A 19,531-nucleotide genomic window follows, 5' to 3' on the forward strand; every position below is an offset into this window, starting at 1 on the left:
TTCCACTATTTATATAGAAAAATCAGTTTCAGTTCGGTCGCTCAGTTGTGTCCAACTATTTGCAACCCCATGGACTGCAGCACACCAGGTTTCCCTGTCCATCACCAACTCCTGGGACCTACTCAAACTCATGACCATTGCATCGGTGATGCCATCCAACCATCTCATCCTCTGTTGTCTCCTCCTCCTGCCTTCAGTCTTTCCCAGCATCAGGGTCTTTTCCAGTGAGTTGGTTCTTCGCATCAGGTGGCCAGAGTATGGGAGTTTCAGCTTCAGCATCAGTCCTTCCAATGAATATTCAGGACTGATTTCCTTTAGGATGGACTGGTTGGATCTCCTTGCAGGCCAAGGAACTCTCAAGAGTCTTCTCCAACACCATAGTTCAAAAGCATCAATTCTTTAGCACTTAGCTTTCTTTATAGTCCAACTCTCACATCCATACATGACTACTAGAAAAACCATAGCTTCGACTAGACGGACCATTGCTGGCAAAGTAACGTCTTTAATTTTTAATATGCTGCCTAGGTTCATCATAGGTTTTCTTCCAGGGAGCAAGTGTTTTTTAATTTCATGGCTGCAGTCACCATCTGCAGTGATTTTGGAGCCCAAGAAAATAAAGTCTGTCACTGTTTCCATTGTTTCCCCATCTGTTTGCCATGAAGTGATGGGACCGGATTCCATGATCTTAGTTTTCTGAATATTGAGCTTTAAGCCAACTTTTTCACTCTCTTATTTTCATCAAGAGGCTCTTTAGTTCTTCACTTTCTGCCATAAGGGTGGTGTCATCTGTGTATCTGAGCTTATTGATATTTTTCCTGGCAGTCTTGATTCTAGCTTGTGCTTCATCCAGCCCGGCATTTCGCATGATGTACTCTGCATTTAAGTTAAGTAAGCAGGGTGACAATATACAGCCTTGACGTACTTCTTTCTCAATTTGGAACCAGTCTGTTGTTCCACGTCCGGTTCTAACTGTTGCTTCGTGATCTGCATACAGATTTCTCAGGAGGCAGGTCAGGTTTTCTCGTATTCCCATCTCTTTAAGAATTTTCCACAGTTTGTTGTGATCCACACAGTCAGAGGCTTTGGCAAAGTCTATAAAGCAAAAGTAAATGTTTTTCTGCCTTCTGTTAGTATATAATAAGTCTGATTATTTTAAATTAGTGGATTATATTTCTATATGTTTGAGTTCATTTCTTTTGCCACCCTAGACATAATTGAAAATTACTATGTGCTTCTAACTATACACTTGGTAACACCCACTCAATATCAGTTACAAAATGGATTGTACTTAGCTTCCTGTGGGCATAACAGTAGAATGAAAGGTTAAGGCAAAAATTACTTCAGCTTTAAATCTCTTATCCTCATTTCTCTGAATTTTTAGTATACATTAATAATATAGTTGTTTCTTTGTAGTCAATATAATCTAATATTTGAAATAAATTTGTTTTTTTATTTCCAGGGCTTAGTCAAAATAATGACCCTCTGCCCCATTGAGACATTGGTATGTAAATATCTGGGACTAAATAATAATGAGTTGCAGTGAAAAGTTTTAATAATTTAATCTTTAGTTTATGTAACAATATTATTTATTCCATTTTAGAGGAGAAAAGGTTTAGCTGTGCTTCAGCTGTATATTAACAAATTGGATCCACAAGGCAAATATACATTATTTAGGTATGTATCAAAGGTTAATTGAGAAATGTGTGGTTCATTGAAAACCCAAATTAATGCCATTAATTATTCAAGATTATTGTATTTTGGTGTGTTTTGCACGTAATTCCACTCTCGGACACGACTGAGTGACTTCACTTTCACTTTCTCTTTGATAGGTAGAGATGAATTAATCAAAAATTATGGATACATATATAAATATATATTATGTGAATATTACATAATAAATAACCATATATATATACTTCAGTTCAATTAATTGAAATACGCTAAAATTAAAGTAGACTGGAAAGATTAAACTGAGATTGGTAAGACTTCTGCTAGAACTTTATATATGTCAATAATATCCATTATTCACAGTTGAAATTAATGGAGTTATAACCTTTGACAGCCTATTCACTTTAACAGTGGAGCTTATTAATAGTACTGTTTGAGAAGCAAAAGATTCTAGCAGCTCTGATTGAAGATCAGCAAATTTTCTTAAAGGGCCATAAGTAAATATAGTTTTTATGGGCTACATAGCCTCTGTCACAACTGCTCAACTTTGTGTTTGTAGTAAGGGTCAGTGTATTCTAATAAAACAAAATAGGCAGTAGGCTGGATTTGGCCTGCAGACCTTAGTTTGTTGATACCTGGGTAATAAAAGTGAGTTAAAACCTAATTGGGGCAGTGTTAACATGCTAAGTAAGAAGTGTTCTTTGGGATTGCCCAGTACTAGCACTCGATTCCTTTTTTTCTTCATTTCTGTTTGATAAGAATCAGAGTAGGTTTATGAAATCTCCGTTTGATGCTTAGGTCTTATACCAGCTTTCCTATTCTGATCTACCTGTATTCCTACCCAGAAAACTCCCTCTTCTTAGGTTGATCAGATTGAGTTTCCTTTCTTTGCAATTCAGTTAATCTAACCAGACTAGTCAAACAGGGAATAATTTGGGGAGTTTTTAAACTATTATACTAGTGACTGTTCTTGCCGTGTTAGATCATTGCAACTGTATGCATAAAAAGATTCAAGTTTGGTTTAATTGAAATTTCTTTTTGAAAAACCCAGTTAAAATAGAATTTACCAATTAGTGAGGGCAGTAGCCATAACAGGTGACTTTGTCGTTGTCTGCACTGTTTTTTTCCTATTTCTGCAAATAACACATGGCCCATTTGAATTTGTAAAACTTTATCAGTATTTAATTTATAATGCAGTCCAGGATAATTTCAAATGTATCGTAATTTTGCTTTAAAGGTGCTTACTGAATACAAGTAATCACTCAGGTGTGGAGGCCTTTATTATTCAAAATATCAAAAATCAAATTGACATTTCATTAAAGGTAAGAGCATAACTAAGGTGTCAATTATCAGTTTATTCTTTTATTTTTAGGACTTATTTATTCATTTGTGGAATACATTAATGTGGAATCTTGCGCTATGGACCTTTTCTATCTCTAATATTAGGGTACAGGCACACCTCAGAGATAGTATGAGTCTGGCTCCAGATCACCATGATAAAGCAGAAATCTCAGTAAAGCAAGTCGCACAAAGTTTTTGGTTTTCCAATGCATATCAAAGTTAATTAGACTACATTTAATCTGTTAAGTGCAGTAGCATTATGTCTAAAAAGAAAACAATGTACATACCTTAATTTTAAAATACTGTATTTCTTAAAAATGCTAACCATCATCTGAACCTTCAGGGAGTTGTCATCCTTTTCCTAGTGGAAGGTCAATGCTGATGGCTACTGATCAAGGTGCTGTGGCTATTTCTTAAAGTAAGACAGCAGTAAAGTTTGCCAGATTGATTGACTGTTTCTTTCACAAATGATTTCTCTGCAGCATGCGAAGGTGTCTCACAGCATTTTACCCATAATAGAAGTTCTTTGATTATTGAAGTCAGTCCTCTCAAACTCTGCCACTGCTTAATCAACTAAGTTTTGTGTAATATTCTAAATCCTTTGTTGTCATTTCAGCAGTCTGAATAGCATCTTCATCAGAAATCTGTTCCATCTTAAAACACAATTTTCTTTGCCAGCCTAGGAGAAACAGCTCCTCATCTGTTCAGATTTTATCATTGGAATTGCAGCAGTTCATTTACATCTTCAGGCTCCACTTCTAATTTTAGTTCTCTTGCTGTTTCCACCACAGTTATTGTTACTTCCTTTTTTAAAAAAATTTTTGGCTGTACTGGGCCTTCGTTGCAGCATGTGGGTTTTCTCTGATTGTGGCATGTGGGCTTAGTTGCCCTGTTACATGTGGGATCTTAGTTCTCTGACTAGGGATTGAACCTACGTCCTCTGCATCGGAAGGTGGATTCTTAACCACTGGACCACCAGGGAAGTCCTTCCACTGAAGTCCTGAACTCTTCCAAGTCATCTATGAGAGCTGGAATCAATTTCTTCCAAATTCCTGTGAAAGTTGATATTTTGACCTTTTCTCATGAATCATGAATGATTCCAGAAGGTTTTCAGTTACATCAGAAGAATCACTGTCTCTGAAGCAATAACTTTATGAAATATATTTCTAAAAGAGTAAGACTTTAAAGTTGAAATTACTCCTTTTTCCATGGGCTGCAGAATGGATATTTGGTTAGCAGGCATGAGGACATTAATCTCATTTTACATCTCCATTAGATCTTTTAAGTGACAAAGTACATTATCAGTGAACAGTAGTAATATTTTGAAAATAATCTTTCTTCTGAGCAGTAGATCTCAAGAGTAGGGTTAAAGTGTTCAGTAAACCATGTTATAAACAAATATGCTGTCAAGGTTTTATTGTTCCATTTATATAAGCATAGGCAGAGTAGATTTGGTATGATTCTTACAGGCCCTATGATTTTTGGAACAGTAAAAAGTAAGCATTAGTTTCAACCTCAAGCCACCAAGTATTAACTCTTGAGAGTCAGTCTGTCCTTCGAAGCTTTGAAGCCAGGCATTTTCTCCTCTAGCTGTGAAAGCCTAGGGGGCATCTTGTTGCAGTATAAGTCTATTTTCATCTACATTAAAAATCTTTTGGTTAGTGTAGCTATGTTCATTAATTACCTTTCTGTGCTGTGCATAGTCACTGAGTTGTGTCCAACTGTTTGCAACCTCATGGACAGTAGCCTGCCAGACTCCTCTGTCCATGGGGATTCTCCAGGCAAGAATTCTAGAATGGGTTGCCATGCCCTCCTCTAGGGGATCTTCCCAACCCAAGGATTGAACCCAGGTCTCCTGCATTGCAGGTAGATTTTTTACCATCTGAGCCACAAGGGAAGCCCAAAATTACCTCCCTAGATTTTCTGAATCACTTACTGCAGCTTCTACATCTGCACATGCTGCTTCACTGTTAGGTCTGGAATTGGCTGCTTTCCTTCAACCTTATGAGCCAACATCTACTAGCTTCAAACTCCTGCAGCTTTCTCACGTCATAGCCTTCATAAAACGGACGAGTTAGGGCCTTGCTCTAGATTACATTTTGGCTTAAGAGAATGTTGTGGTTGGTTTGATCTTCTATCCAGACCACTAAAACTCTCCGTATCAGCAATAAGGCTGTTTCACTTTCTTATCGTTTGTGTGTTCAGTGGAGTAGCTCTTAAATTTCCTTCAAGAACTTTTCCTTTGCATTTAGGCTAACTTGGCTAACTGTCTTTGGCATAAGAGGCCTAGCTTGGCCTTTGACATGCTTCCTCACTAAGCTTAATCAGTTCTAGCTTTTGATTTAAAATGAGACTTATATGACTCTTCCTTTTACTTGAATACATTGTAGGGTTATTAATTGGCCTGATTTCAGGACTGTTGTGTCTCAGGAAACAGGGAAGACCAAGGAGAGGGAGAGAGACAGAGGAATAGCCAGACATGGGAGCAGTCAAAACACACACACTTTACAAGTTCAGTGTCTTCTGTGAGCATGGTTCATGGTGCCCCAAAACAGTCAATGATCATAACATCAAAGATCACTGATCACCCTGCCAAATATATAATAATGAAAGTTTGAAATTTTGGAGAGTTATCAAAATGTGACACAGATGTGGAGTGAATAAATGCTGTTGGAAACACGGTGCTGATAGACTTGACACAAAGTTGCCACAAGCCTTCACTATGTAAAAAAAGGCAGTAAAATGAGGTATGATTATATATTTTCCCCCCATTTCTACTCTTTTTTAAAAATCTGGATTTTGAAATTTGTTAACTATAGATTTAAATTGTGTTAATTCTAATAATATGATTTCTTTTTGTTTTGCTGCATACTTGTGAAATATTAATGGAAACTGAAGTCTCGTTGTAAATACTCAGTAATTCCATATAGAGAACAGAGAAAGAGCATACCAGTGCTCTCAAACTAGCAGGATTTGTTCCAAGTGCCTGGAAATAGTGAATGGAAATCAAAGTTAAAAATATGTATTTAAAATGTGTGATGGCTAGTTTTTGTAGTATCAAGGTACTAGGAAAACACATGTATTTATCAACCTGTTATTTAAAGCCTTTTTTATGTTTTCTTTTGCTTCTCAGAAAACACATAACAAATGGTTTACAGGACCACAGCTGATTTCCCTTCTGGATTTGGTACTCATTCTCCCAGAGGGTGCTGAGACAGATCTACTGCAAAACTCAGATAGGTGAGGTGACCATCACTAAGGTTCACATAGTAAATTCAGAATAAGATGTGAAACCCCTGTTTTGGGAACCTAAGCTAAAAGAAAACATATTTTCCTGTGATTTTATAGTTAATGGTTACTTCATAGAATTACATATTTACATGTTTAAGTAATTTTTGTTGTTTAGTTGCTTATATGTTTGGATTTTATTGTTTTGTTTTCTAAGACATACATCTTTTTTTCGTATACAATATGTAATTTTACTTTTAGTATTACTAGAATGAATGTTGAGAAATTGTTGTGTATAAAAGGAATCTTAAAATTCAAGAAGCAAAAGATGGTATTTTCAAACATTAAAGATAACAAGTCTCCTTGGTGGAGAAGGCAATGACACCTCACTCCAGTACTCTTGCTTGGAAAATCCCATGGATGGAGGAGCCTGGTGGGCTACAGTCCATGGGGTTGCAAAGAGCAACTGAGCGACTTCACTTTCACTTTTCACTTTCGCGCATTGGAGAAGGAAATGGCAACCCACTCCAGTGTTCTTACCTGGAGAATCTCAGGGACGGGGGAGCCTGGTGGGCTGCCGACTATGGGGTCACAGAGTCGGACACGACTGAAGTGACTTAACAGCAGCAGCAACAGCATCAGTCTCCCTTGGGGAAAAAGAGAATAGTAATTTTCACAATTAAATTTTGTGAACTTGGAGAACAAGAGTAATAAATTATGTTAAGGAAAGAAGATGTGTGATAAAATATTTTAAAGGAAAAGTTTTGGATGCCCAAACATAATTGTAGAAATATACCCAAGGTTTTAACTTAACCTTTATTCACTGAATTTGCTGATTATGTAAAATCGTACTGTAAGTAACAAATCATATTTTTTTAATTAACAGGATAATGGCTTCGTTGAATTTATTGAGGTATTTGGTTATCAAAGATAATGAAAAAGACAATCAAGTAAGTGAATTTTTATAAAAAGAAACTGTATTATTCAAACGCATAAGGAATATTTTGTTATTTTCTTATCAATATCTGCTTAAGCCAGTGAGTGATATTTTACCCAGTTGCAATAAGTGCCAACAATTATTCTTTAAACTTGAAGTTAATTCCCAGGAGTCTTTACCACCCCACATCCAACTGCCCTTTCCTTTTCCTGTTGTGCCTCTGTGCTCTTGCTGTGAGCATCACTTAGCTCTGTTACGTAGGTAAGTTGCAGCTCCTAAGTTAACTAACCTTTCGAAACTCAACATATGTTTGCTTATCTTGTTCATTAACTTTCACCTATATAGCTCATGATTTATGGCTGAGCTATACAAAATAAAATAATCTGATATCCCCCTCATCGGACTTGACAATTTGAAGCATTTTCAGCACTAAATCTGTTAAGAGCACCTTTTGAATAATGTGTAGGAAGTTGAAATTTTTAAAAATAGTGCACCATAAGAGGTATTCAATAAGCAGAAAACTATTTGAGCGAGATTTGTCATACAGTAAAATTATATTTGCTTTTTATCTTCTCTTTCTACTTAACTCTAATAGTTGCTTTCTCTATATGTGTCATCTTATTAACTGTAACTACCTGAATTACATGCATGATTAAGCTTTTTAGAAAGTAATAAATGAAGTGAAAGTAATTGAGTTTTATATAAGAATCCCAGAGCCTTTTTTTTTTTTTTTTAAGTAAATCATGATTTGGGATCAAACATTCATGGAAGAAGTAGCAGTAGATTTTTGACTGAATCTATTAGATTCAGTGATTTGACTTCCCATTCATTGTTCTTCAGCCAAAAGTAGTTATGTGCTATCACTGACTAGGGGATACTCTTAAACAGGATGCTTTTTTTTCTAACGTTTTTTCAAACATAAAGCCAAGTTGAAAGAATTCCACAGTGATCACTGTTTTATGTACTACAGAGATTGCATTGTTAACATTTTACTCTGCTGTTTTCACTTATCCATCTCTCTATCCTCTCCCCATCCTTCAGTCTCTATTTTTTGATGCAGTTCAGGGTAAACTACAAACATCATCATACTTTCCCGTAAATACTTCAGCACATATTTCATTCAAAAGAGTTAAATATTTGTGTATAGTTTTTCTTTGAGTTCACATAAAATCTAATGCCCAAATTTTAATTATACATTAACTGAGTTTTAACAAATGCTTAGCTCTGTTATCCAAATCCTTATCAAATATAGAACATTACTAACATCACAAGAAGCTCCCTTTTCCCCTCCCAGTTAATTCTGATGTCATCATTCCACACCCGTCCCTAGCCCCTGGCAACTCTATCCTGTCCAAGTGCTATCATATATTCTTCACTATGCTATCAGTGCTCTTTCGTTTTTATTTTTCATAGATAATGTTAGCACAGGAAGGCTCTATAACTTGCACAAGGGCATATAATTAGCAAGAAGCAGAAATAGCCGTGACCAAATGCAGTGACTAGAACTTCCTCTTTTTTTTTTTTTTTTTTAGTCAATTCAGGAGCAGTAGAAGCCTTGAGGCTTCTGGAAAGTGTCCTTAAAGTATGGTATGAGTTTTTACTTTCGTCAGGAAGAGGCCATATCTAGAAATGATCTGATTTGTCTGACAGGGTGAGAAAGCATCTTCTTGATTAGGAGTGATAGATTTATTATTAGTAAGTATGGAGCACAGTGTACCACTCACAGGGGCAGCAAAGAGAGGGAAGGCAGAGCAGTTTTAGCATTGTGCAATGTCTACTCTGATATCCACAGATAATACCTCACACTTATTTGGCTTGAATATTATATAGTAAAGAAAAGGATATAACCAGCTTATAAGACTGCCTTCTTATGTAAGTTTTTAAAAATTTCCTCTTAAGAATCAACTATTTCATAGTATTGCCATGCAAGCTACCATAAGAATTATCATACCAAGGAAACTGGCAAAAAAAACAAAAAATCAATCCAAGATGGTAACCTAACATCTTTGAGGCAGCTTATTCATCATGGAAGCATTTCTACCAAGTGCAGTCACAGTAGGTCATGAATATAAATGAGAGGCATATCTGTCTGGTGTGGTTAACAAGAAAATAATAGCTTCTGAGTTTTTAGAAATATTTGATTAAAGGAGAAACAAAATGATATTCTAATGATGCTGAATTGTGAGTAGTTTTATTCAAAAGGACTCCTGTTAATACCTGTCTTTGAGTTAAATATGCTGTGGTGGTAACTAGTCAGATGAAAAGCTAAAAAGCAATCAAAAAAGTGTACAGAAAAACTAAGAACAGGATCATTAAAATATAAAACCAGGTGATTCGTAATTGAATAATGATCCATTTCTTTTCCTGCTATTTTGGGTTACTGTCATCTGACTTTCTTCATAAATCATTCCCTTCCTCACTTTACTATTTCATGTCTCTTCATCTCTTTGCATAATAATTTAAAAGCACTTTCCCCACACTTCAGTTTCACATAACTTCTTGGACCTTGAAACTCCAACTCTCTCTACTGGTCAAACCAACTTGATTTTTAGACTAGTGTTCACTATTATTTGGTAGGTATCTTTATATAAGTGTTAATTGTTTAATTACAGTAATTTATTCTAATACACAGCCTATAATAATTTATCCCTCACCTTCTATCTACTCATTTCCTTACCTATCCCTGCTTACCTATTTTTTTTCCTAAATAATTTGTGATTGTAATATGTAGAAAGCAGGATCAAGAGAAACACTGTAAGACTGTAAAGGCCAGAAGTGTCTATCAGGAACTTTAAAAAACTGAATTATGTAATGTACACATATATGCTTTTCATTTAGGATAGAACAATAAATACCTGGCATACCTCCATGTACATAGAGTTCTATATAATCCACATTTTAGGTTCTCATTTAAATTGTTTCTTTCTCCAAGATTGAAACATATACCTTGTGTGTTATTTGCAGAGCCAAATGACTTAAGGTTATAACATTCCTTAATATTACAAGTGATAAAGTTCCACACAAATTAGAAGGGAAAAACTGGGTCTTATTCATTTCCTTCCTTTTATTTCTTCAGTATCATGGTTGACTATGTCCTTTGCAAGGTCCCTTTCCTCACAATAAATTTCACTATGGTATAAAACTGCCTTTCTATTTTGTGCAACAAGCTGCAGTGAAATTTGAAATGTATAGTTAAGCTCTAAAACTGAAATGGTCTCAGAACTACTTTACCAGTGTGTTGTTTGGGTATAAAATTTTAAAGTGAACACTTGTGAACATTTCAAATTTATATCCTTATAACTATTTTTTAAAATCTTGTTACTTTTTTCTAGACACTGAAGTAAAATATTGGTTTTCTTTGTATTTTTTTCCCATAAATCTAATAATCTTAAAGAATCCCCCTGCAATGCAGGAGATGCAGGTTCAATCCCTGAGTCAGGAAGATCCCCTGGAGGAGAGCATGGGAACCCACTCAAGTAGTCTTGCCTGGAAAATTCCATGCCAGAGAAGCCCAGTGGGTTACAGTCCATGGGGTCGCAAAGAGTCAGACACAGCTGAGTGGCTGAGTACACATGCACACTGTCGTGATGTAAAAGAGAGAATATATTCTTGTTTCCACAGCTTCTTCACGCCTGTGTGTTTCTAAAAAGAATTACTGTTATTCATCACATGAAAAATTTGTGAAATTACGCAGAACTGAGTGTGCACAAATTTTCTTTAGCCTAATTGTTTCACATTTTATTACCTTATTGTAAGTTTTAGATTGTGGAGTGTGTATTAAATTATTGCCATTAAGAGAAACTAAAGTCTTTTATTGAAGTCTTTTATCTTAGGGGGTCTTTATTAGACCTGCTAGAGTTAGCAGCAGCAGAGTTACACTATCCAATAGACAGTAGCCACACGTGACTATTAAATTTTAAATTAATTTTTAAATTTTTAAAATTAAAAATTCAGTTCCTCCTTGGCATTGGACAGCATCATTCTACATCACTGTTTCTCAGCATATGGGCCTAATAAAAATTACCTGGATATCTTACATAATTCAATTTTTAGAAATTCCTAATATGTACTTGTTTAGATTGATATTAAAAATGGGTGAAAACACAATGTTAATTAAAAAGGAAGTATAAATACAGCACAGATTGAAGAACAAAAGGAAAGTTACATGAAAACATTCCAATAAATTTTGAAACTTCAATAAAATGAAATTTGTTAGAAAATATAATCTAGCAAAACTGTAACAATCTACTAAGAGAAATCACAGGGCAGATAATTTTTACCATAATTTCAAAAAACATATACTCAAGTCTCATACAAAACATTCCAAAGACTAGAAAAAGTGTAGTTGTGTCTAAATGTTATGTTTAGTAGGGTATGACCTTAATACCCAAACAGTCTAGGATAGCGTGCTTCAGTGAAATTACAGGCTCTCCCACACTGCAGGCAGATTCTTAACAAGCTGAACCACCAGGAAAGCCCAAGAATACTGGAGTGGGTAGCCTATCCCTTCTCCAGCAGATCTTCCTGACCCAGGAATTGAACTGGGGTCTCCTGCATTGTAGGCAGATTCTTTACCAGCTTAGCTACTCAGGAAAGCAGATATATAGATACTAATATTACCAAACCAGATCCAGCAAAAAAAATTTGTTATAAGTCATCAAACTCAGTTGGATTTATTCTGGTAATATAAGGTAATGTAATTTCATAGGTTAAAGTAGAAGTAGTACTTAATTATATCAGTAGTTATAGAGAAAAAGCATTTAATACATTCAGTATATAATCATGATAAAAATATTAGTCCACCAGAAAATATTATAATTATAACAAAAAATATGAGATACTTAGGAAAACACGTAAATATGTGTAAAACTTTATGAGGGAAAAAAAGGGGGGAAGAATGGGACTGTTCAACAGATGATGATGGATAATTTGTCATACATATGAGAAGGGAATTAAGATGCCTATGTCACATATAGTATACAAAACAAAATTCCAAACAGATTAAAGACTTAACGTTGAAAAGGAATTTAGAAATTTTTAGAATACTGTGTAACCTAAGGGTAAGAAGGCTTTCTTAAGTAAAGAAGCACTAACCACAAAAGAATAGATTGATAAAACTAATAACATTGAAACTAAAACCTATTCAAGGAAAGAAAGTGCATACAAACTGAAAAAGCCACAAAAAGAAAGAGAAAACAAACCAAAATACTTCCTCCACCCAATAGTTAAAATCAGAAAACTATAAAGCAAGAATCAAGACCACAAATCAGAAAAATAAGTAAAGGATACAGATATTGTAAGGCAGCTCACAGAAGAGGAAACCCAAATGGCCAATAACCACAAGACAATATTTCCAATATCAGTAGTGTTTATGGAAGTGTAACTTAAAACGGCAGCGAGATACTGTTTCACAGCCATCACAGTGGCAAATGTTAAAAAGGTAGATAGCATAGTTTAGGATACAGAACAGTGATGAAACAAAGTAGATAATCATTTTTGGGCAATTTGGCATTATCTAGTGAAACTGAATAAATACTCTTAACTCAGCACCTTCTGTCTTAAGGCATCTTAATGAGTCCTTAAATCAATTTACTGATTTAGACTGGCAAGTTTTACAAAATGAGATAGAATATAATTGAGGTTGTTTGCACAGATTCTTAGTTACGGATATTGCAGCAAATTTTGTGGTCACTTGCAAAGAACAAGGTTTGAAAATGGAGGGGGTATGACAGATTGGCTAGGAATAAGATGTATGTTGCTTTCCAGTATCTCTTATGACATATTCAATGGTCAGTTAGCAGAAAGGCTATATTTTATAGTAACATAGTATGTGGTTAAATGGAAAGCAAACTGTACCTCCTATCAGTAAAATTGTGAAAGGTCACAAATTATTTTAATCTGTGTATTTTCAGAATGAACTTTGAGGGAGAAAACTTTTTTCCAAATTCATGACAATAAGAAAAATAAGTGAAAAATATAGAAACATTCACTTTCAACTGTTGATCTGAAACTGTAAATAGTGCCAATATTCAGAAAAATATTGACCCTACAATTAGTAGACTTAGCCTTAATTTGAGCTGCATTCTAAAGAAAATGAATATAACTTTAAAGCTAAGATTATTTAAGATGGTTTCATCAAAAGTAAATACCCAATGAAAATGATAGTCTAAAATAAAATTTTTCTTGCAAATGAAAGCTAAAAACCTTCCAAATTAGACATCTAGAAACAACATTCTGAACTTGTGAATGAGGCCCCGTAATGGTTTGAAAGATGAAAAGTTACTAACATTCTTCTAGTCTCATTATCAGCATATATAATTACATATTTTTTAGCAAATGAGAAAAATCACTCAGTTTGGCCTGCAAAGTTTATTTTTCCAGCATATACAGTGTTGGATTGTGTCTATTGATTTATTTAAAGGTATGTCTTAATGGTAACATGATGTTTTAGAAAATCTATAGTGCAAAACATGGATGCAAAGGTTCTGATGCTTCTTGATGAAACATAAATTGTGTAGCACTTAAGTTGATATCTGGTATTTGCAAAACAATAAGAGATTGTATTTTTTCACCTTAACGTTTATATACATGTAAAGATTAGCTGTATTTATTGAATTGGAAACACACCATGGGTCACTAAAAATAGAAAGTTTACATCAGTGATAAGTGACAGAGCAGAACTATGAGCAATTATCTTCTTAAATTGTCAGAAGCACTAGCAAGTTGTTTTCAGTTGGAAAATTTTGGTATTCAAGGAAATCCCTATGAATATAACTATATTGTAAAAGTGGTGAAAATTGTTAATTTTAGCAGTTCACTGATAAGCCAAACTCTTGAAACTTTTTGCAGTGATTGGATCTAAGCATGACCAGTGTATCATATCAGAGTTCATTTATTGTTCCTTTGGAAAGTTCGAAGTAGGGCATAAGAACTCAAGGATAATATACATGTTTTTCTAGTTGGAAAGCAATCTTATTTGACAGTTATTTTCAAAGATAATATTGAGTGGCAAAATTGACATATGTATCTGATTTTCTGGTATGCCTAAGACATAAAAATTGAAACCACAGGAAAACATGAGTATATTTTTCATATGTTAAACTTACCTGTCAGTTGTAGAAGACATTACTGTTATAGAAGGAAACTATCATCATTTTGATAATAAGATTTCAAATAACTTCTATTACTAATTAAGAGTGAACAAAAATTTGTTCAACTTAGACCAACATTTTTTAAAGGAAACTTTCCTGTATCCTGGACATAAGTCTTTTATTAGGTATGGTTTTTATATTTTCTTCCAGTTTGTGGCTTATTTTTCATTATCTTAGTAGAATTTTTTAAAGAACAGAAATGTTAGATTTTGAGGAAGTCCAGCATATCAATTCTATTCTTTTAAATCATTTATGTTTCTTTGGATTCTAACAAATCTTTGTTTCAACCCAAGATCACAGATTTTCTAGTAGAAGTTTTATTGTTTAGATTTTTATATTTATGATTGGCTTCAAGTAAATTTTTTATATGGTGAAGTATGGGTTAAGGTAGTTTTGTTTTGACTCCAGCAGTATTTGTTGAAAAGGCTATACTCAAATTGTCTTGTCACCTTTGTCAAAGATCAAAAAGATCATATAAGTATGGGTATATTTTTGGATTCTATTCTGTTCCGTTGAACTGTCTCTCTTCTTTCACCAGTACCACACTATCTTGATTACTGTAGCTTTATAGTAAGTCTTACGTGAGAGTATGCCAACTTTGTTCTTTAAAAAAAATTTTTGGCTGTTCTAGATCCTCTGCTTCTCCATTTGAATTTTAGAATAATTTTGTCTTTCTACCTGTTTTTCTGCTCTACTCTCAATGCTTAACCTCGTTTTTTGTACTTTTGGTTACCAAATGTGTAGAGATTTTCCCATATCAAGGAATTTTTTGACACCAAATAGATGTCCTACAATTGAGTCCCCTTCTGACACTTTACCTGGAGATAGCATCAGATTACAGAGGCTAAGGGCTCAGTCCCACATTAGCTCCCTTCCCTCTTCAGATGCCAATCACAAGTCCAGGTATTGATCTGACTTCTGACAGACTGGCTAAAACAGGTTCGCACAACCCCCTCCTCAGGTTCAATTAATTTGCTAAAGTTGTTCACAGAACTCAGACTTTTACTTACTAGATCACTGGTTTATCGTAAAAGGATATAACTTAGCACAGCCAGATGAAAGAGATGCATAAGGCAAGGTATGTGGGAAGGGGCACTAAGTTTTCATGCCCTCTCTTGAAACTACTTTCCCAGCACCCTGACCTGTTCATCAACCAGGAAGCTCTCTGAACCCCATTCTTTTGGGTTTTTGGAGGCTTTATTACATAAGCATGGTTGATTAAATCACTGGTCACTGGTGACAGCTTAATCTCCAGCCCCTCTCTCCTACCAGGAGTTTGTGGTGAAAGGAGTTGACAGTTATAACCCTCTAATCACACAGTTCCTCTGACAACCAGCCCCCATTATTAGGGGCTTTCCAACAGTTATATTCCCGGCTGAAAGAGCTTCTTATGAATAACAAAATACACTTTGACCACTCTTCACTTAGGAAATTCAAGAGTTTTAGGAGCTCTTTGCCAGGAACAGGATGTAGACCAAATACTAGTGCTCTTTGGGGGCAGGGGAAGAAAGCACACTACAGAGGGGCACAAGGGAACTTCTGGGGTCATGAAACTGTCTTTATAGTGGTGGTGGTTATACTGCTGTGTATCTTTGTCAGAACTCAGAACTGTACAGCTAAAAAGAGTTTATGTAAATATTTCCCCAACACACCAGACCTTAAAAAATGTGTAGAAAGAAAAGGACCAGGCTCAATACCAGACTAGATGTCAGTGACTCCAAGCACACCATCGTTCTTAATGTTTATTTTGGAATTATTTTGGGTTTTTTTTTGTATTATATTTAAATATTGATAGAATTATATTTGATACTATAAATAGAACATTTTGTGAAACATTTGTTTCAGCTATATAAATGTGTGTTGAGTTGTGATATAAATTATATTTCTTATGGTGGGCCATGGTAAAAATATTTTGAAAAATGCTACCTTAGAAAAACTTATCCCATATATACAGGAAAAGATATGCAGCAGTTTCAGTGAGCACTGTTTGAAATATTTAAGAAAACTAGTATTAGGATAAATCGTATAGTGGGATGCCTGTATATCAGTTAAAGTGAAAAGATTAGCGCTATAACATAAATAACCCTCAGAAACATAGGATTGAACAAAAGGGAGCTAAAGTAGGATGCTTTGATATCATTTATATATTTTTAAACGTGCAAAATTGGGATGTATAAATACATTAACTACTAAAACCTCAAGTTTTAGAAAATTTTGCATAGTTAATGGCTTACTTGTGAATAAAAGAGGGCTTTAACCATATCTAATTTGTCTTTTTAAGTAAATAGGGCAAGATGTGTGCATTTGACAAAGCTTAGTGTGAGTATAAAGGTGTTTTCTCTGTACTCTTTATGTTTGAAAGTGTTTTAATCTGTAGAGGGTCATCGGTACCTGCAGCCTTGAAAGCCATCTGTGATATTGGGTGGTAGCAGTGGGTTCTACTTTTAAGCTTAGAGGAAAGGAAAAGAAGGTTTTAAAAAGTGGGTGTGGGGGTAGAGAAAGGTGAAAAAAAAGGCTGGAGAGAGAGGGAGGAACGTAAGAGAAATGAAAGCGGTGGGTGCATAGGTAGTGTAACATGCTTGATATCCTGTGTGACTATACTCGGAAGTTTCTACTGTACTAATGCATAACCCACGTTTTTCATGTAAGGGCAAAATCTTACGATTTTAATGGATGTTTAAAAATGTTTTTTAAAGCATACAGCTGAAACCGGTTCATTGTTTAAAAATCAGGATAAATAAGCAAAAAGAAAATAATAAAATCTCACCATTTATTTTTGATATTACAGTGTATGCCCTTTTAGGCTTTATACCAGCAAATCTGAACATACTTTTTTTAAAAAGATCATATAGGAGTCATACTGCAGCCTTTTTGTCACTTTTTTAGCTACTCGCCAGTATGTACTGAAGAGTACTATTTTAACAGCAGTATAGCATTCCATTGTGTGGATATGGAAGTTACCCCACTCCTGATGTGAAAAACTCATTATTTCCAATTTTTCACTATTTAAACATTTTTATAAATATATCTGCAGTGAAATCATTACATCTTTAATTCTTCCCCAGGTTAAGTTCATAGATGGTGAGTGGAAAAGTATGCATATTTTTGAGATTGTGGATTCTTGATAGTTCCTCAAGAACTCCACTTTTCCTTATAATATAGGAATAATGAGAAAGGACAGATTTAAATTAAAGGGATATATGTGACAGTGAAATTATAAATTATTCAACACAGATATGTGTAGATTTGAGGGCTGTATATGTTAAATGTTATATAGTACTTGGATCAAAATAAGCTCAATTACAAAATAGGTTTTCATATGATCCAGTTCTAGTTAAGGATAATTGGATTCCTAAGTTTTCATTTTTTGCCTAAGCTACTTTCCTTTGTAATAAGTAACTGGAAACTGAGCAATACCAATGAATTTTCTTTTTCTTCCTAAAAAAAAAGAAAAACTAAGACTTAAGACTTTATGATTCCCTTTTAGTACTATAGGAAAAAATGCTTTTAGAACAAAAATCTTTAATACGAATGACAAAATAATCCTAAGCTGTCCCAGGCAGGTAAAATTTCCATCTTTATTGATCACCAAGAAAGTCTTAAGTCAGCTTTGTGTTAGAAGTTTCCATCAATAGAGAAGGAATAGAATCCTCTGGCACTAGATCTGTGACAAGGATATCATTTGAAAGATAAGGAGTTGAAGGGGACTTACAACATAGTCATTGTGGGGATGGTTTATAAGGAAAGAGAAATGTCTCAGACTATGTGGATTATTTTCAGATAATTTTCTCATGGATAAAACTTGTAAGTTATCAAAACCAGAAGCTGTCCAAATGGCACAATAATGAATATGCTAAATGAGTGCGTTTTTGTTTTGATTGGTATTTACATACAATAACTAGATGTAGTAATGAATGTATTAATAAAGTCAGCTCTACTTTGAAAGGCAAGGATCATGCCTTACTCATTTCTGTTTCTCCAACACTCAGCCCTTGTTTAATACTCAGTTCAGTTCAGTCACTCAGTCGTGTCTGACTCTTTGCAACCCCGTGAATCACAGCACGCCAGGCCTCCCTGTCCATCACCAACTCCCAGAGTTTACCCAAACTCACATCCATTGAGTCAGTGATGCCATCCAGCCATCTCATCCTCTGTTGTCCCCTTCTCCTCCTGCCCCCAATCCCTCCCAGCATCAGGGTTGTTTCCAGTGAGTCAACTCTTCACATGAGGTGGCCAAAGTATTGGAGTTTCAGCTTCAGCATCAGTCCTTCCAATGAACACCCAGGACTGATCTCCTTCAGAATGGACTGGTTGGATCTCCTTGCAGTCCAAGGGACTCTCAAGAGTCTTCTCCACACCACACTTCAAAAGCATCAATTCTTTGGCGCTCAGCTTTCTTCACAGTCCAACTCTCACATCCATACATGACCACTGGAAAAACCATAGCCTTGACTAGACGAATCTTTGTTGGCAACGTAATGTCTCTTATGCTATTTAGGTTGGTCGTAACTTTCCTTCCAAGGAGTAAGCATCTTTTAATGTTTAATACTAGTAGGCATTAAATCTTGAAGGAAATAACTAATTGTTTCATTAATTCTTCCAAACAGACTGGTTTGTGGACAGAACTTGAAAAGATTGAGAATAATTTCTTAAAGCCCCTCCATACAGGACTCAATATGTCAAAAGCACATTATGAAGCAGAAATTAAGAATAGCCAAGGTTGGTAATGTGAAATTTCATTTCCAGTTAAGCCTAAAAATTAGTCAGATTTTTTAAACTCATTTATATTCTAAATAAAGAACTTTAATAAAGAACTTTATCTTATACTTGTGTAACTTATAGCCAACAAGGAACCATGACAACTGAGTCATTTTATATATAATTTAAATGATTCTTTGTGAATATATACTCCAGTTAATACTGAAATTGGGTAAAATATTTAAACCAAACTGGAGCAGTCTGGTTTAAAACCTCAAGTTCTGATTAGAAACTAATTGTATCACAAATATTTCTGTTTCGATATCATTGCACTTCTTTCAGTATTGCGGGGTCCATCCCCCATGACATCTTTATTAAATCTCGACCTCTACTAAATTTGTACAAATTACAAAAAAGAATCTTAGGTCCAAAATTACTTTTTAAAGACAGCAGTTCTATTCTAATAATCTTGTAATCTTTTCCATATAACTATGGTGGTATTTGTATA

General features: G+C 34.7%; 1 protein-coding gene across 2 annotated transcripts in view; it reads left to right on the forward strand.

The window, feature by feature from the left end:
- GLMN (glomulin, FKBP associated protein) overlaps positions 1-19,531 on the forward strand; it is a 44,509-nt gene that overhangs the window by 23,693 nt on the left and 1,285 nt on the right. Inside the window, exons 11-16 of one of the 2 annotated variants that reach the window (XM_068965358.1) lie at positions 1,460-1,501; positions 1,601-1,674; positions 2,906-2,990; positions 6,143-6,249; positions 7,124-7,187; positions 18,933-19,044. In XM_068965358.1, coding sequence (XP_068821459.1) covers positions 1,460-1,501; positions 1,601-1,674; positions 2,906-2,990; positions 6,143-6,249; positions 7,124-7,187; positions 18,933-19,044 — 484 coding nt within the window. The remainder of the gene's footprint in view (positions 1-1,459; positions 1,502-1,600; positions 1,675-2,905; positions 2,991-6,142; positions 6,250-7,123; positions 7,188-18,932; positions 19,045-19,531) is intronic. The other variant, XM_068965359.1, reaches the window with a different exon arrangement.

Source organism: Capricornis sumatraensis, chromosome 2 (genome assembly GCF_032405125.1).
Source record: "Capricornis sumatraensis isolate serow.1 chromosome 2, serow.2, whole genome shotgun sequence".
NCBI lineage: Eukaryota > Metazoa > Chordata > Mammalia > Artiodactyla > Bovidae > Capricornis > Capricornis sumatraensis.